We start from the raw sequence: 19,577 nt of genomic DNA on the forward strand, positions 1-19,577 counted from the left end.
TACATTGAATTAAGTGGATATTCCATAAGGTTGGTACATGAACAATCATTCATATTCACTAGGTGACATGAACCTTTTTGGATAAGAATGTATCTATTTATTATGATACTTAATATGGTAACCTTTGGAGTGATTTCTCACTCTATAAATAGGGTTGTTCATTCACTATTGTAATATATACAGATGAGACTTACATACATTTGAATAAGAAGAAAATTCCTCTTCAACTATCTACTTCTCTTGTCTTCTTCTTTTTATGATTATATTCTTATGAGCTTGATTTTATAACACGTTATCAGCACGAGTCTCTAGCCAATTGAGAGTGAGTTCTTGTTTTTCTTTAGCTCATATTTTGGTTGATCTCGTTATGAAGATCAAAGTATTATATGCATAAAATCAGACATATACTACTATTGGTTGAATATGACATGCTATAAAAAATTTCTTAAATAGAAGAAGGTATAAAATTTTAATAGCATGAATTTGAATGTTATTTTGATTGTTTTGAAAGACTCAAAGGATGAGTCATGTTGTACTTCGATTTATTATACCGTTGGTTAAGGGTAAGACATCAGGTAAAAGTCCGGATGCATCATAATAAAAATATTTGAGGATAAGACGATAGATTCAAGTTCTATCGCACCAAAAGGGTAAGACATCGATTTGAGATTTGATGCACCGTGATTGGGTTCAAGTCCCATAGAATCATGGCGTAAAACGCCTTATATGGATAAGGCATTGAGTTTGAGTCAATGCACCATAATGATGATATAATGATGACTAGGCTTTGATGAAAAGTCTTGAAATTCGTTCTATTGAATTGCTTCATTCCTTGAAAAGAATGTGGTAGCAACATGTAATAACTCTGAAATCCGCCTGTTAACTTGCTCCATTCAATCATACAAATGTGGTAGCAGTGAATGTTAGTCTGAAAGATGACAAATGATTAATGATATGAATAAGGGCGTGGAGGGACATAATTATAATAGTCATCATTGTGGTAATGATAAAAGGAAGAACACTATGAGTTCTTCAAATAGTCCTTCAAAATGTGAAGGCAATTTTTATCAAAATGGTATGAAAGGTCATTAGACTTGTGAATGTTGTCAACCCAATAATTTGACAAATTTATAAATCCTCTATCATGATACAAGATAAAGTGATGGTACACTTAATCTTTCGAAGTGATGTTGAGGTGTGTCATGGAAATATGATGAATTTTAAAGCCATGACAATGTGCTTATAATGCAAATTTTATGAAGTACATATAAATAATTAGTCCAATCCTTGAAGAGAATGTGACTTGTAATGAGTATCGTGAATGCTCGACCATTCTATAAGAGAATGGGTCCAGATGTGATAAAATCATTATGGGTTGGATATATGTCACAACTCACCTCTATGGAAGGTTTGAGAAAAAATGATACATGTCACTTCTCATCTCTACGGGAGATTTGAGAGGAAATAAATTTTATTTGACAGAAATGGCTAATTGTATTGTACGTTTTATACGTCACTATGGTATGAACTACCGAAAGGGCAAAAGAAAGAAATAGTTCTTGCCTAAAAGATTATGGTCATTATTGTGTGGCAATACAAATTTGTCATTGGTTGTGTACCTATGGTACAACAAAAGTAAAGCAAGAAAGACGTCTTGCTCGTAATGATTTTGACCATGACAATAATAATATAATTTCCTTCTTGAAGGAGATGCTCACCAAAGGGATGATGTCATGCAATATGTGATAGTACACAAAATTAATTGCAAGCTCTAACGAGTTGTGCTATTATCAGAGGAATAATATTGGGGTTGTAGTAAGTCTCAAAAGAAACTTTTTAAGTTTCGAATGCATGTAAATGAATAATTGTAATGTCTAGCTAGACAATGAAGATTATATGAAAATCCTTGAAACAATCGAGGTGTCTGAAGCATATAAGAGTTTGAAAGAAACTTTTCCAATAAAGCTTCAAGAATCCTTATATGGATTGAAATAGTCAAGGAAGAAAAAGGGTACAAAAGAATGACCCTAATAGTCCTTGTATTTTTATGAAAAGGTCTTAGTAAGACAAAATTTTGTCTTGACCTACAGATTGATAATTTGACAAATGAAATATTTGTCTAACAGTGCACATACACTGAAAAGTTTTGATGCAATTTTATATGGATAAATCGCATTCATTGAGTACCCCAATGATTATGAGATCACTTAACATAAATGATGATTCAGTTTGATCTCAAAAGAAGGATGAAGAGTTTCTTGGTGATGAAACTCTATTTTGGTGCAATCAGGGCACTAGTGCATCTTACTAACAATATTTGACTAGATATTTGTTTTGCAGTAAATTTACTGGCAAGATTCAGTTTCTCCCCGATAAAGGACATTGAAATGGTGTTGAACACATGATTGAATATCCTCAAAGGACCATAGTTATGGGCTTATTCTATTCCGAGGAATCCAAAACAAAATTGATTGGTTACGCAGATGCAGAATATTTATCTGATCCGCATAAAGTTCTATCTCAATCACGCTATGTGTTTGCATGTGGAGGCACAATAATATCCTGGGATCAATGAAGCAAATGTTGCTATGCAGAAATAAAAGTCCTTTATGAAGCAAGTCAAAAACGCGTCTGGTTGAGATAAATGACACACCATATTCAAGAAATGTGTGGTTTTTCTTTAGAAAAAGAATATACCAACCACAATGTACAAAGATTAGAGACATCATCACAAGAAATCAAGTGATGTTTTAATCAGGGGGAGTACAATACGCGTTGCACTCTTTTTCCCTTGATCGAGGTTTTTTCCCACTGAATTTTCCTGGCAAGGTTTTTAATGAGGCAACAAATGGTGCGTATCAAAAGATATGTGTACTCTTTTTCCTTCACTGGAATTTTTTCCCACAGGGTTTTTCCTAGTAAGGTTTTAACGAGGCACATTATCTATGGACATCCAAGGGGGAGTGTTATAAATACATTGAATTAAGTGGATAGTCCATAAGGTTGGTACATGAACAACCATTCATATTCACTAGGTTACATGAACCTTTTTGGATAAGAATGTATCTATTTATTATGATACTTAATATGGTAACCTTTGAAGTGATTTCTCACTCTATAAATAGGGTTGTTCATTCACTATTGTAATATATACAGATGAGACTTACATACACTTGAATAAGAAGAAAATTCATCTTCTACTATCTACTTCTCTTGTCTTCTTCTCTTTATGATTATATTCTTATGAGCTTCATTTTATAACAATTATTTTATTTATTAATTTACTTTCTTTGACAGAAACTCAAGGTAAGAAAGATTTTTTTTTCTCCTTGTATTTTTATGGTTAAAAAATATGATAACGTTAATTAATATGTGGTAATATTATATCAAATGAAATAGAAAAAATTAGCAATTAGCATTGTAGCAAATCTTCCCTAATTAATTATTTCCAAATCATATGTATTTTTTAAAATAGTTCTTCTTTTTTTTCACTAGACTATTTAGTTAGATGTATAATGTATTGCCAACCAAATAGAAATCATAGTCAAACTTACTTTCACTAAAGGGAATCTTAAGCAAATTCCATAGCAGTACGAGCTAATTACATTTTGTTTCTATTATTTTTCATATTATAAAAATTTGATGAATTTTGGATGTATCTTAATACACCGCGTTTCGATTTCAGATACACCTTTCAGCATTTTGATAGAGTGTCTCTCGCTTTTAGATATATTACTCAACATCCTCATATATCTCGTACATTTCAATACATCGGTAAAGTGACATATTCGACTGATACACCGCGTAAAGTGATATATCCAATCGATACATAGCATAAAATAATGTACCCAAGAATAGGAGAGCGTAAAATTTTTTGTGATTTTTCAAATATTAGGAAATGTTAGAAAATATGATAAAAATAAATGGTATATTCCTTCAAAGAAAATATGAAATATGTGATAAAGTCATCTCAAATAAAATAAAATAAAATATTTACTAGTATGGTCGCAAATCTTCATTAATTAGTAAAAAATGGTAAGTACTTTCAAAATCACATTTATTATTATTATTATTATTATTATTATTATTATTATTATTATTATTATTTCTTTGACTATTTTTAGTCAAGTAATTTCTAGCCAACCAAAACATAACCAAATTCTTTGTATACTTCTAACCAAATTCTCTATAAATAACATCCTCACCCATTAAGTGTTAAGTACTCAAATATCAAATTCTTCTTTTTTTAAAAAAAAAAATGGCTTTTAGATCAAATTTTCTTCTTTTGACGATATTAGTTGCTTTCACCTTCTATCATGTTTTTGCAACAACAAACGATGATCAAAAGTTACATAATTCATCTGAACATGATGATTGGCAATCCATATCACCAAAAGATTTAAACGATCCTAAATTAGTGGACATTGCAAATTTTGCAATAAATACAACTAATTTGGAAACAAAATACGCTGAATTGGAATTTCAGAGTATATCAGAAGGAAAATTTAAAGTTGATAATAATGGCACCACTTATGACTTGCTAATTGTCGCCATGGAATTTGATGAATTAAATGTTTATGAAACAGTTGTTTTTGAGAATTCTAAGGACAATGTTAGAAAACTTATTTCCTTTGATTAATTATTTTTTTTTTATAAAACCTAAAGTTTGTGGTGAGCATTTACAAGTGCCTAATATATCAAAATTTAATTTTTGAATGAAAAAAAAACCCTATTTAACATTTCATTTTATGTTACTTATACTTTTTTTCTCTATATCAATTGTATTTTTGCTATCGTATACCCTAAAATTGGGAAAGAGGCAAGTGAGAGAGTGAGATAGGAGGGAAGTGAGCGAAATCTCCAGATACATGTGAATCACTCTAGATACATGTATTTGGGGTATCAGATATGAGGAGAGACAAAAGAGACAGATACGTGTGAATCTACTTGTATATGATATATGTATATATCAATTACACAAACTTTTGATCGATATACATCCATGATGCATTTATATGTGAACGCACCAATAGAAGTCCAAAATTAGGTAAGATACATAATATTGCAAATTTGCGTGAATCTAAATAATTAACTCCTAAATTAAGTAGATATTCGATAAGTTATCCTAAATTTTTAAGCCTAAAAATTGAGAATCCATAGGCCCAATTATATGTTTCAATATATTCTTATTAGTCTACAAAAAAATCTCGATATTCTTACATAATCTCCTATAAAGGAAAGCAATAATCGTAAAATTCTAATTAATTCCAAATCACGTGTTATTTGAAATTAATTTCCTTTGACTATTTATAGTTAAATAATTTATAGTCAACCATAAAGAAAGAAATATCTAATAGTAACTATTAGTCTATTACCTTTAAATAATTAATTTCATATTCCTCTTACCAAACTAGCTTTCAAATTTTTTTCTATAAATAATATCCTCATTAATTAGTGTTAAGCACTCCAATATCAAAGAAAAATGGCTTTTAAATCTAATTCTCTTTTGACTCTTTCAATAACAATGATAGTAATTGCTTTCACCTTTTGTCATGCTTTTGATGTAATTGATGATCGAAAGTTACTAAATTCGTTTGAAGTTGTATTGAATACTCTAGATCCGTCTCTATCAAATGACGATTGGCAACTCATACAAGATCCAAAAAATCCAAAAGTGGTGGACATAGCAAAATTTGCAGTAAATAGTGAAAATATCATATCAATAGATGTTCAATTGAGACTTGAGAGTGTGTTGAGTGGAAGATTTCGAGTTGATAACAATGGAACCACTTATGAATTGACAATTATCGCTATAGATTTCGATGAAGAGAGTGAATATAAAACGATTGTTTTCGAAAATTCAAAGGATATTGTTAGAAAACTCGTTTCCTTTACTTGGATAAAACGTAAAGGTATACACAATTAGATGTTAATTATTTGAAGAATATATTTTCAAATAAACAACTCAAAGTTAGTATTTTATTTTATGTTATTTAAATCTTTTGTCTATGTTAATTGTGTGTGATTGAATTTTCTCTTTTTTTTTTTATCCATAAACCATCCTAAAATCATGTATGTATAAATATTTTTTTTCCCTTTTAGTCCATGCCTCATATATTTTTGCTTATCATATACACTAAATAACGAGAGGAGGAGAAAGACAAGCAAGATAGGAGGGAGGCGAGCGAGATGCCCATATACAAGTAAATTGCACTAGATACATATATTTGGAATACCAGATATAATGAAATAGGAGAGAAAATAGTGAGATAAGAGAGAGACAAGAGGGTCAGATACATGCGAACTTATTTCGATAAGTAACCCTAAATTTTAAGCCCACGAAATTGAGAATCCACGAACAAAAGCCCAACTAGATGTTTCAATATATTGTTATTAGTTTACAAAAAATATCAAGATTTATTACATAATCTCCTATAAAGGAAAACAATAAAAACGAATAAGATTATATTTTCATGTTATGTCACAAAAAAAAAAAATTAAAAGCTCAATCACATTTTTCAATGTGAAAAGCTAATATAAATATTTTGAGATACACTTCACAATTCTCACAAATCACAAACTTACAATTTACATAAATGGCTATCCAAATATACATCTTACTCCTACTCGTTACATTATTAAATGCAATAAATTCAGTAAACACTTTCACTCCATCGTATTCTAAGGTGATAAATTTTACAAACTTTGTAGTAAATAACGATCAAAAGTTAAGTGAATTCGTTTGATCATGTAACAAATACTTTAGTTTTGTCCTAAAGTAATCGACGTTGCAAAATTTACACTAAATGCGAAAAATAAAGAAATAAAAAGCAATGCCTATGAATTTTTGAAAGTGACGGATGGAAAATAATAAAATTGTTAATGATGACATTACGTATAGTCTAGATATTGTTGGCACAAAATTCAACGAATTTGATGATGTTACGGTTGGTGTTTATAAAAATCATAGAAAAATATTAAAAAGCTCATTTTCTTTATCGATCATTTTTTGATACAGTTAAATGTATGAATATTTAAAAGTATCTATTATTCAAAAAATATATAAAAAAAACTCACATTTAACGTTGCATTTTATGTTACTTTCTTGCCCTTTGTCTTTCTAATTCTTTATATGCTTCTAAGTTCTAACCAAATTTGCTTTTAATTAATAAATTCTTCTCGTTAAAGAAAAAAGTGAATTTCAATTTTTAATTCTTTGTTCTTGTTACTCTTTCAATAGTAATAATTGCTTCAATCTTGGGCCATAGTGTTGCAACAAACGATGGCCCAAGCCCACTTGGTGAATGGCAGCCCATTAAGAACCCAAAATTGATGAAAATGGAGAATTTAGATGCTTTAAATAATGTTAATATTAATATTAATAATAATAAAGAGAGAATCTAGATAAATCCGCTGCAACAAGTTCAACTAGAATGAAATCAATCAGAATGGTTGTTACCCGTTGTATTGGTTGTACCCATTGTATTATATTATTAATTTAAATATAATATTTATTTTAATTATTACGTAATTATATTATATCAATTAAAATTCATTGAGATAACGATGAAATTAGTCATTTTGTGTAACAATTAAATTGATGTGATTACATTAGTCTTTACTTATTATTTAATAATTGGTCAATATAATTTTTTCTTTTATCCTACTTTTAATAGTAACTTTGTCATGTCCTCTACTTTCTCTTGTAATTTATCACAAATTATATATGTGTGACAATATATAACAATGAAGAACAATAAAATCTATCCAAACGCTATATTCATTAAAACAATACAACATAATATAATACAATACATTATAAACAATATATAATAACCATCCAATTAAAGTATTACTTAACATTCTTATTCATTTTCTCCTCGTTCTTACCAAAAAAAATAAAACTTACAATTTTTTTTATGAAATATCACCTGCTACATTAATTACACGATCCTTAAACGTAATAACAATACTTCCATGATAATAATTTAAAATTTTTGTAAATATGAATATATGATTGTCGGTATTCCATTTTACCTAATACTTTCCTTTAAATAAGTGCACATTCATTAAAAAACCCCACTTTTTCTCTTGAATTTTTTTTTTTCATTTTTCTTTCTCAAAAAAAACAAAAAACTAAAAAAATGACCATCAAATTATTTTCTGTTTTCTCCTTGACTCTTTCAATTATCTTAATTTCTTCATTTTTCTTCTATTTCTCCGCCGCGTTGGGTGGCGTACCTGGTGGTTGGACCCCCTTAAATGACGTAAATACCCCTGATGTGGTTGCGATAGGACAATTTGCAATAAATGAACACAACAAAGAGGCAGGGACAAAATTGGAATTTCAAAGTATTACTAAAGGAGAAAGTCAAGTTGTTGCCGGAACAAATTATCGACTTGTAATTAATGCTAAAGATGGAGGCTATATTCGTAAATATTTGGTGGTTGTATGGGATACACCATGGGAGAAAATTAAGAAACTTACTTCCTTCAAAAAAATGTAAGTGTTAAAAAGCTTATGGTTTATGATCTCGAGTTAGTGAATTTAGAATAAACGCGATGTTATAATATATATTTATGATATGTTTTAATGTTTTTGTATGTGTATGTATCGTTTGAGATATGAATTTGATTGTAAATTGAGAAAATTTAAGATCTTGAGTTAGTAGATTCGGAATAAATCTGATTTTATTTGTATATATGTATATATTTTGAGATATGTATTTTGTATGTGTATGTATTGTTTGAGATATGTATTTGGTTGTAAATTAGGAAATTTTAAGATCTTTATTCAATTATGTTAAGACTTTCTCTATATATGAAACGCTCTAGAAAATAAGGATTTTAATATAAATAGAAGTATCGCAAATTTAGCTAGCGAAAAAAGAAAAGGTTTATGATTTAAGAAAAACACATATAAATTATTTTTTTTCTCTTGAGAAAATCATACCCTAGCTATCTAGTATTCCTTTTTCCTATCTAAATTATCATCTTCTTTGTATTAAAATATATCTTGACACATGTAGATCAACTCAATATTGAGGTGTGTTTTAATTAAAAAAAAAAAAAGAACGAGTGATAGTTTAAATCGATGAATGAAACAATGGATGGTTGAAAAATAAAATCTACAAAAATGTGATAATTTAGATATATATTTTACGATCAACTCTGAAAAAGAAAGTATTGAAGTGAGATTAAATGAGCCTATGATATCCAGAAAAGCAAGTTCTATAAAAATAGTGTTTATAAGATCAATAATATCAATTTTATGAAATGGAAATAAGTCGAATAACGTAAAGTACAAATTTTTTTCATCTTATTGCATTATTGATTAGAGAGGACAAATATTTCGTAAAATTAATCAAGATACATGTAGACCTGAACAACACCATTGATAATTATACAAAAAAGGAATTACAAGAAACACTTACAAGAAACACAAAGAAAAGTCAATATTCCATAGCATATCCTTACTAGAAAAGTTGGTAGCCAGATGACAATGCAATAAATCTAAGGACTTTTCTAGCTAATTTAGTTGAAAAGGACCTCTTTCATTATAATTTTAAATTAAAAGATTGTAATAATGAAAGAGATAATGCAAGAATTCTCTCAACCTATGTCTGGAATTTTAGAGACACAATTATATTATACTAAGGTTCTATTATTCTCCTGAACTTATTATATTAATAATTTTTTACTTCTTTTCGACCTACGTAACACTATCTTGTGGGCCTAATACTGGTTGATTTTTTTTCAAACTAGTGCCACGTAGCCCGAAAAGGATAGAACATTACTTATAAAATAAGTTCAGGAGGTAATAGAACCTTAGAATAGTATAAGTGAGTCTCTAAAATTTCAAACATAGGTTGAGATGATACTTGTATATTTTTCTATAATTAAATAAAAGAAAAAAGATGGATTGATTAAATAGATGTGTTTGGAGATAGGTGGTTATAAGGCTCAAAATGAGTGGCCAAGCTATAGAGTATTAATTCATGTGATCTTCAAGAAAGTGGGCTCAACAACTTTATATACCTCCACTCTTCTTTTCGTTTAATCTTTTGATATTCAGAATTCATCAATTTGATTAATTTGAATTTAGATGTGTCATGAAAATATTATTATGAGGGGAGGTAGTGTTTCTGATCACCGCGGAGGATTATAGTAGATGGATAAAATCATTCACTTTTGTACAATTAAAAATTCAATTTCAAGCTTTGAATATGAAAAAAATCCTAATAGAGATTATTTTCTTCTAATAGACCTTCTGTGACACAAATTCAGACTAGGGGCCAATAAAGTTATTGAACATGACATATAACAAAACCCTCACTTCTGAAGCAAACGAGTTTTAGATGATCTTTCCCTCTCTATAGGTTAACTATTTTTTTCAGCGCTCTCACTTAAAAGTACGATTTTATTTATTGAACTCGAACTCAAAGCCTTCAAAGAAAGAAAGAAAAAGGAGATATGCATGTAATTAATGTAAATCAAAGGAATGGTGGAATGTGAATAGACACAACTATTCTTGATTAAAAGGACATTTATATTGGATATCCCCACACTTCCATTTTCTTCTTTAAAAGAATTTAATAGAGTGAAATAGAAAGCTCCAAGTGGAGATATAGGAAAACAGCATTATCACACAATCATGTTAAATAGCATCTTCCAAAAAAACACCCGAAAAAGTTGCGTTTAATAGATTTTTAAAGCACAGTAAAAACTTAACTCATCATATTATTCTTTTCAAGTTAACTAAAAAAAGAGAATAGAAAATTGAGTTTTCTAAATCATGATTATGGAAATCTTAAAAATGTCAATATTTGAAAATCGACCTAAGGAATTCTAAAAGTCTATGTTGATTTGTTTTGTTTGTTGAACCTCTTAATCTACCTCACAAAATATAATAGTAGCATCTCCATACGTATTTAAATTACAGAGTATGTTATTATTGATTTGCTAATTTTACGTTTTACAAGTGAAAGAAACTATAGTTTTTTCTAGAAGCTATTTTAATTTATCAAAATAGTTTTCTTCTTCTTCAAAACTACTTGAGAAAAATATATATAAACAAAGGTGACATTTTTTTAACAAACAAAAGCTTAAATACTTTGTATATTATTTTTATGATTTTGTGTCCCTTGAGATGTTCGAAAGAAATCAAGTCGCAAAACAATATAGTAAAAACTAGTTGACTAATTAAAAAAATAATAAATCTCAAGGATCCTAGTAATTACAAATTATTATAGCTTAGTAATTTCATTTGAGTTTTCTCTATGCACATACTTTCTTTCTAAAAATAAGAATCAAAATGGATATTAAATTGATACCTTTCTTAATTATTTGATATTTAAAATTCAACATATTTAACGATTTCAGATCCATCATAACTTGCACGTCTACTAGAAAAACACTCTCATATTACAATCTTTTTATTATTAGAATTCAATGTCATTGTCTTAAGTTAATACTTGTCGATTATAAATATTTTAATAATTTTTTTAATAAATTCTCAACATGCCATCTTCGAGAATAATAACTTAAAAAAAGTTGATAATGACTTGCACAAATTTTATATATGCTCGTTGAAACACTACAATTTATAAACAATACATTGTAATGGTCATAAATTGACCTCATCTTTTAAGCTGTTTTTTAAATTATAATTATTATATTTTAGTTTTAATATAATCAACTTTTTCCTTTTTCTTCTCTTTTTTAGTTATTATAGCTTTAAAATTCCGTACAAACTTGAAAATTAAAAGGACATAATTAAATATCAAGTAATTAAGTAGAAGTACCAACATGTGTTGCCTACCCTTTTAATATAAACTTTCGAATTTTTGAATCTTATGGAAAATTTTATTAGAAGTGTTGATTCTCAAAATATATTTTACAATACATAAATAACTTAATTGAAATTTAATAATGATTATCGAATGCAAAATGAAAGGTTAAAAAAATAGCTAGTAACATTAAATTTGGTTTGCTATGATATTTTAAATAAAATATTTTCTTAACTATGTGAGGGCTGAAATTAATAAATGGTAATTTACGATATTTACCATACTCACCAAAAATTATATTGTATATGACAAGTTCATTTATCTTGAACTTCCCATTTTATTCTCTCATCAATATATTTTTTATAAGTATATATATATATTTTTTTCATTTTTTCCCCTTGTTTCAATTGAGTCCTATATATATATATATATATATATATATATATATATATATATATATTTGTATTAAAATTAACATAAGATTAGGGTCAAGCGTCTATAATTAGCTTTTGAGGTTTGTAATATGAGAATTTAATCATGACAAAGTTCAAACTATCAAACTAGGGTATTAAATAAGTAAAGGTAACTATTCCGATAGAGCAACGTAATAAATAAAATTCAAAAAAAAATATCATATTAAAATTTAAATAAAAATAAATTAAAAATAAATATCATGTTAATTTAATTAGTTATATACTATATATATATAAAAAAATATTTACCAAATGAACACACTATTCAACCGCAGGTACACAATATCAACATTAGTTATATATATTAAAAGAAAACAAATCAAGAGTTGAAATGTGAAATTTAATACTAATAACAAGCATATCCAATATAATCTCGTCAAATAATATTCGAAAAGGATAATTTATATACAAATCATATTTTTATCTTAAAAATAGAAATACAATTTCGACATACCTTAATAACATACTCAATATGATCTTATCAAGTAAGATTTTGGGAAAAAGATAAAATCTATGCAAATCATATTCCTATCTTAAAAATAGAAATGCAATTTCGACATACCTTAATAACATACTCAATATGATCTTATCACATAAAATTCGAGAAAAAAATAATATGATTTTAATATATTTTTCTAAAAATAAAAATAAAATCCAAAAGAAAGTAATACTTAAAAGAAGAAGAAATAGTGTAACAAGAATTTGGGCATAGGAGACAACTACAAATACTTGAAGACAAATTGTACTACTACCCACCATAGATCGAATCAAGAAGAGCTAATTTCATCTTCTCCAATCTAAAATCGATAACCCCAGAAAGATTTACAGTAAATCTTGGAGAAAAAATGAAACCCCATGAAAAATGATGAAGTATTGAAGAAGTTTGAACGAAATCTAAGAGTGTGTAGAGAATTGGACATTTAGGGAAGTGGGTGTGATTGAAAATCAAGCAAAATAGGAATCTGTTTTTCAGGACCGAAAGGGGGCGGCGGCAAAGGCTCTGAACCACAAGCAATTGTGGTTCAGAGGCTGTCGTCCCCAATTCAAGCAGTAACAGCAGTAGCTGCTTCGTCGTTTAGGGAGAATAGTTTTGGTGCTGGTGATAGTACGAAGATGAAGGGTTTATTTAAGTCTAAGCCCAAGACTCCTGTTGACCTTGTTCGTCAGACTCGTGAACTTCTTATGTATGTTGAACGGGTTAATGATACTCGTGAAGGCAAAAGAGAAGAAAAGGTTTGAAATTTTTCTGTTTTTAGTTCATGATTGATTGTTACATTGTCTAATTTTGTTAGTTTAGAAATTGGCTTAGTTTGTGAATAAGTGTTGCTGAAGGGTACCCTCCCCAGAGTATCTTGTTGTTATTGTTGTTGTTGTAATTGAGCTGAAATGAATATGGAGGATCATATTGTGATCTCAACTTATTTGGTGTATTTGTTTGAGTAAATGCTATTGAATTAGCTTGTTTCATGAGATTGTTATGTATTGAGTGGGTGTACTGACACTTGTGAAAAGCAAACGAGAAGAAAAGGTTTGATTTTTATTTTCTTGCAAAATTCTTACCATGTCTTATCTTGTATCAAAAGAAAAAAGGGGACCCGAATAGAGCAAAATATACAAGGAATTATTTGGTTTTGAGGTATAGTTGATGATAGATTGATCGATTGTTGGAGTGAGTTTTTTTTTAAGTGGCTGAGTTTGTGATTAAGTGATGTGGATTTAGTGGAATGGATATAGAGGATTCATATAGCCAAGCTCAATAAAATTTGGTTTTGGACTGAAGTCGATTGATTTCGTTCAATTTGTTTGAATCAATGCTTTTAAATTATCTTGTTTTGTGGAAATTTTCAGAAATGGGATAGCTTTAGTTGGTTCAATTTGGATCTGGTTCATTGGCTTGTGATCAAAATGTTATTTTTAATTTTGTAGATAGCTAAACAAGCAATGGAATTGGCGGATAAGTGCAGTGGATTGATTTGGTTCAATTTGTGAATGGACGTTTTTGAATTAGATTGCTTTGTGATTTTTTGAGTAATGCAACAGCTTTAGTTAGCACAATTTGGATCCCAGTCATTTGCTTGTTAACAAAATTATATTTTATTATGTGGAACACTTATTGCTAAGCAAAGAGCGGAAGTGGTGGATAAGTTCTTTGTAGTGATATGCAGTAGAGTTGATTTTTTTTCTATGTTCTGGAATGTTTTGATTGAATCAACAATGAGTCAGTGACAATGCCACTATTTTTGAATGTCGCTGATATTGATTCTTAATAATTTGGGATGTATATGTGACAGTGCTGTTATATAAAATATTATTTTGTTTGATTATGTTTAGAATCGTGTTTGTTATGCACTTTTTTTTAATGAAGTTGTACACTTTATTCTTAAATGTATATTTGCAGATGATGGAGTTAAGCAAGTCAATCCGGGAATTAAAGATTACTCTTTATGGGAGTGGTGAATCTGAACCCCTCGCTGAGGCTTGTGCTCAGTTGACCCAAGAATTCTTCAAAGAGAACACGCTGCGGCTAATAATTAATTGTCTTCCCAATTTAAATTTAGAGGTGAGTTAACATCTTTTATGAAATCAGAAAGTTGCTTACACTTAGATTGTCTAGCTCTTGTCACGTGAGGTCGTGAGCTGGTTTTTTTTATGTTTTTTTGGAGAGAGTATGATCTGCTTTCTGTTCTCCAATCTTTATGATGGTTCTACTACATTATTGGGTCATTTTGAATTGGAGTTCCACTTATGTTAAGCCTGTTATCTTGTTCTTGTCTTTTCCTTATTTTCCTATTAAAATGATGTTTCTATTTCACAGACCCGAAAAGATGCTACTCAAGTAGTAGCAAATCTGCAGAGACAGCAGGTTCAGTCACGGCTGATTGCTTGTGATTACTTGGAAGCAAACATTGATCTGATGGACAAATTAATATTAGGGTAAGCTACAGTACAAGATATCCAAAATCTGGTGACTTGCTAGTATGATGCCAAATCCTGCATTGTCAAATTTTTCATGTTTACTAGTTTTCCATATTCTTTATGTTTTTTCTTACCTTTACTTTCTGAAAGATGTTTCTAATCTGTATCATGTGAAAGCTAAGTCAGATATGTTGGATGAAAGAAACCATTTTTTAGATATAGACTTTTAGACTAGAAGTGCTTGTTTTCCTTGTACCGATAAAAATAATTTCTTGTATTCCTTATACTTTATTGTGTTCTGTGTCTAATCCTTGTTATCAGGATTTTATTTTGCTTGAAACACTCCACTTTTTGTTCCTCTAAGATATCAGCTCTACACCATGACAAACTCTAGATTAATTAAGATTAAGCATGGACCTTATTTTCTTTATTAGTCCAAATGATAGTATTTACTTGACCTTCTGTGTAGCTAGTCAAATTTTATCACATAAATGGGATGAAACAATATTTTTCCGACTGCATTTTCACAAGCATCTTTTCAGAACTTAATTTTTGCGGCGCAAAAGATGTTTCTGTGGATTCCTGTTGCTAATCTTGTATGTTTGCTGATTTCTGATGATCCTTTTCCCATGTCATCTAGATATGAGAATACAGAAATGGCTTTGCATTATGGTGCAATGTTGAGGGAGTGCATTCGCCACCAGAGTGTTGCAAGGTAACCACCTGAACCTCTTTTAGTTAACTGTCTAGAATTTTTCTTTGCTTCTTTCAAGTTTATTTGTGTAAGGGGATATATTTATCTGACTTGCTGGTGACATAATTAGTTTCTTTGAGTAATCTCTTTCTAGTCCCTGATTATGTCTTGGATAGAAACATAAAAATGTAGGTTCATGCTACTGAATGTGTCCTTTTTTCTGATAACTTGCATTTGCTCTTTGTTTTTTAGGTATGTCTTGGAGTCTGAGCATATGAAGAAGTTTTTCGATTATATTCAGCTGCCAAATTTTGATATTGCTGCTGATGCTGCCGCCACCTTTAAGGTTAAATGCACTTGATTATGATTCTGGAATGATTTACCTTTCTGCTTCTTCTTTGCCTATCAAACTTCATTAAGTTGGTAGAAAAAGCAGAAAGTGAAGTCTTTTTGCTACTTTAAATTAGAAATAATTCAATAAGAAGTAAATGAATTAGTTTCATGGGAATTCATTCACCATTGCAGCCATCCATATATATATATATGAGAAAGTTATTTTATGGAATGGGTGATTTATTTCTCCAAGAAGAAGCACTTGTTGGCAAAGTGGCTCTGGAAATATGTAACTTTCCTATTCTGTAAGAACTAGCTAATCATGACTACTGTGACATTATCCTTACCAGCTTTTAATTCTTGATCAGGAACTCTTGACAAGGCACAAATCAACAGTAGCTGAATTTCTTTCGAAGAACTATGACTGGGTAATGAAAGTTAATTATTTGGACAAGTATTTGTATTGAATGTGTGTAAGCATATTGTTTAAACCATATATTATTTCTTTCAAAGAATAATGCTGCTCGTGGCTTTATTTTTGTTAATGTACATAATGCTCTCAAGCTACTTCTTCAATACTAGTTCTGCTTACACTTATAAGTTCTTGTTATGATTACATGATTGTGAAGTCATCTTTTTCGTTCTTGAGTCTTTCGTGGCAATGTGTTAACCCCATGGGCACTAGGCAGCAGTATTATAATTTTAAATTCGGGACCTTAATTCTGTTGCTCCTATTGTTTATTGCATCCAAATTTATGGAGTTGACGGATGGGGTGAAAATGTAGAGGATCAATTGAATTCCCCCCTCCCCCCCAAAAAAAAAACAAACTGTTATTTATTTGCATTTGTAGGATAGTGAGGTGATATCTGCTGTTTCCAATCTTGTTATTGGCTTGCTTTATGAATGATTTTTTAGTTCTGGAAGATAGATTTTTGTTAACTCATACACCATCTTGTGGTTCTGGTTTCAGTTTTTCACAGAGTATAACTCAAAGCTGCTCGAGTCTAGTAACTACATCACCAGAAGACAAGCTGTCAAGGTAAGGAATTTGTCCCTCTTTGATGTGCAAATATTCGGTTGAATAGAATGGTTCTGGTAATTCTGGCATGAGTTTTATTTCTTTGGAATCTCTCACATTTTGCAAAGAATCCAAGTTTAAATTTCTCCAGATCTTACACAAGTGATGTTTTGCTGACTTGACTGCTGATCTGCATCTTGTGGAAGAATCTTTTTCTTTTCCTTTTGCACCTTTTTCAAAAATACTAGCAGTGTTATCAAAAGCAAAAAGGCCAAAATCTCTACGGTTCGTTGGAGCTTTAAGTGCAAAGCACAAATAAAGCGTGAGCTTCAATGAAAAAATATAAATATATATATGTCTAGTTCAAGGCTAATAATAATAAGCATGAATTACAAATATATGAACAAAGAAATTGAAACAAAATTACTATATAGTGAAATGCAATTGTTTGGTGTCACCTCTAGGTACTAGAGGCTCATTAGAAAGGAAAAATATGTATTAGAACCTTGATGTCAACATTGAAGTGCACATTTATGGAGGCAAAGCGCTCACACACGTTTTTAGCCTCATTATAGGGCTAAAGTGTGCCTTTGACAACACTGATACATAGTAATGTTAAGAAGAAAATAGGAGGAAGTTTTAATCTGTACAAGGCACACCAGATATTCTGAGGTGGAAACACTGTAGGAACAGAATGTTACTGTTGAAGATTTAATTCTGTCTACAAGATGGTATCATCAGAAGATTATATATAAAGCTATTTATGACCAAACAAGTCAAAGAAGGAAATTTTTTATTTTTGTTAATTGTTGCTGCACTGTTTGTGGCGATGCTGTGAAGTTCATTTATAAATCCATGTGGATTGAACTGGGTTATGTCAATGTTTGTAAATAACCCTCTCTTATGCTAGTCAGGCGGGAGGGTGAAAAAGATTCTAGAAGCATATGGAATGTCATTCCTGCATGTATATTTTGGGTTATTATTAATGAAAGGTATGAGATTCTTTGAAGGAAAAGCTTGCATAGGCTTAAATATTGATGCTGGTCTGTTTTGGCTTTTTCATGTCGTAGGAAATATAAATTGCTTAGAAACTTTATTTGTTATCCTCATATTCCAATGTTTGAATTCTATGATTTGCAGAAAACTAAATGTACATATTAGCACTTTCACAATGTTGTTGGAGGAATAAATAACTCTAGAACTTCTTAAATCTTCAAAATATCTGCTTTATTGTTGCAGCTCTTGGCAGATATGTTGTTGGACCGCTCAAATTCTGCTGTAATGACACGTTATGTTAGTTCAAGAGACAACTTGAGGATTCTCATGAATCTGCTCAGGGTATTGACCGCCTTCCTTCTTGCTCTCGCTATCACTGTTTGTTTTTTCTTTCCTTGTGTGTCTTTCCATGTCTGTGTTCTTTTGTTTTACTTCCATTTGTTTTATATTCTCTAGGGGCTTTACTATGCTTCTCAATATACCCTTTCTGTGATTGCTAGTTTAGAGTCTTACATGAAAAAATGGGTAGATCAGCATCGATTTAAATTTGGATGTTTCGACATGAGTTACTAAAGAACTGTTCAAAGTCAAACCTATACGTATATATATATATTAACAGATCATGAGTCTGATTTTCTTGGCTCTGTACCGTCACTTCAGCTGACATGAAAAGCCTAACATCGACGAGTAGTTTTTCAAATGTTCTTAATTAGTATTGCTTTAATCATCTGATATTGATTGCTGAGTTTCTCTTTGGCAGGAGTCAAGCAAGAGTATCCAGATAGAAGCATTTCATGTCTTCAAGGTACCTTTCGACATTGTTTCATGTATCCGCTCATAAATTTAGCTCCTTTTATCAAATGCTTTCGTCTCTAAACTTTTAAAGCTTTACAGCTATTTGCGGCAAATCACAACAAACCTCCCGATATTGTTAGCATCCTTGTAGCAAACAGAAGCAAACTTCTTCGCCTCTTTGCCGATTTTAAGACTGAAAAAGGTATGAGAACACAATCAAAACGAAACGAACACCCCATGTCGCGTGAAAGCATGATGAAATCGTTGTCTTTACTCGTCTTTTGTTGTGTGCAGAGGATGAGCAGTTTGAGGCTGACAAAGCACAAGTTGTGAAAGAAATTGCAGCCCTTGAACCAAAGGAAAACAAATAAATCGCAGTCGAGGAACGCGCAACAGAGTGTTTTTTTTTTTTGAGTTGTTTGAGCTGTGCTCTGTGTTTAATACAAAAAAGAAAAATGGTGTTTTCTCTACCGAACAATAATTATATTGAATCTTTTGTAAGTGCCATTTCTGGTCTCTCACATTCATATTACTGAATATAAAGTGTGTGTCAATTTAACAA

The 19,577-nt window shown here is 30.0% G+C and overlaps 3 protein-coding genes across 3 annotated transcripts; all 3 read left to right on the forward strand.

The window, feature by feature from the left end:
* The first annotated feature begins 4,258 nt into the window (after window positions 1–4,258).
* On the forward strand, window positions 4,259–4,639 carry LOC138339676 (cysteine proteinase inhibitor 6-like). Its single transcript, XM_069291553.1, has one exon. It carries the CDS (start codon window positions 4,259–4,261, stop codon window positions 4,637–4,639), a length of 381 nt encoding a protein of 126 aa, XP_069147654.1.
* An 843-nt stretch (window positions 4,640–5,482) lies between these two features.
* Window positions 5,483–5,926, forward strand: LOC138339677 (uncharacterized). The gene has a single exon (XM_069291554.1). The coding sequence runs from the start codon at window positions 5,483–5,485 to the stop codon at window positions 5,924–5,926; it is 444 nt and encodes a 147-aa protein (XP_069147655.1).
* Window positions 5,927–12,918: 6,992 nt separating this feature from the next.
* LOC101258427 (putative MO25-like protein At5g47540) lies at window positions 12,919–19,577 on the forward strand. The gene is made up of 11 exons (XM_004250224.5): window positions 12,919–13,495; window positions 14,661–14,822; window positions 15,078–15,196; window positions 15,819–15,893; window positions 16,125–16,218; window positions 16,574–16,633; window positions 17,177–17,245; window positions 18,464–18,562; window positions 18,981–19,025; window positions 19,115–19,217; window positions 19,310–19,577. Exons 1-11 carry the CDS (start codon window positions 13,376–13,378, stop codon window positions 19,384–19,386), a joined length of 1,023 nt encoding a protein of 340 aa, XP_004250272.1. The 5' UTR covers window positions 12,919–13,375; the 3' UTR covers window positions 19,387–19,577.

Source organism: Solanum lycopersicum, chromosome 11, assembly GCF_036512215.1.
Source record: "Solanum lycopersicum chromosome 11, SLM_r2.1".
NCBI lineage: Eukaryota > Viridiplantae > Streptophyta > Magnoliopsida > Solanales > Solanaceae > Solanum > Solanum lycopersicum.

Excerpts from the sequence above, each read along its gene's own strand:
- LOC138339677 (XM_069291554.1), top strand. The coding sequence starts at position 5,483 with ATGGCTTTTAAATCTAATTCTCTTTTGACTCTTTCAATAACAATGATA.
- LOC138339676 (XM_069291553.1), top strand. The coding sequence starts at position 4,259 with ATGGCTTTTAGATCAAATTTTCTTCTTTTGACGATATTAGTTGCTTTC.
- LOC101258427 (XM_004250224.5), top strand. The coding sequence starts at position 13,376 with ATGAAGGGTTTATTTAAGTCTAAGCCCAAGACTCCTGTTGACCTTGTT. Across the intron at positions 15,894-16,124 it reads CGCCACCAGAGTGTTGCAAG|GTATGTCTTGGAGTCTGAGC; the intron begins GTAACCACCTGA and ends TTTGTTTTTTAG. Across the intron at positions 16,219-16,573 it reads ATGCTGCCGCCACCTTTAAG|GAACTCTTGACAAGGCACAA; the intron begins GTTAAATGCACT and ends ATTCTTGATCAG.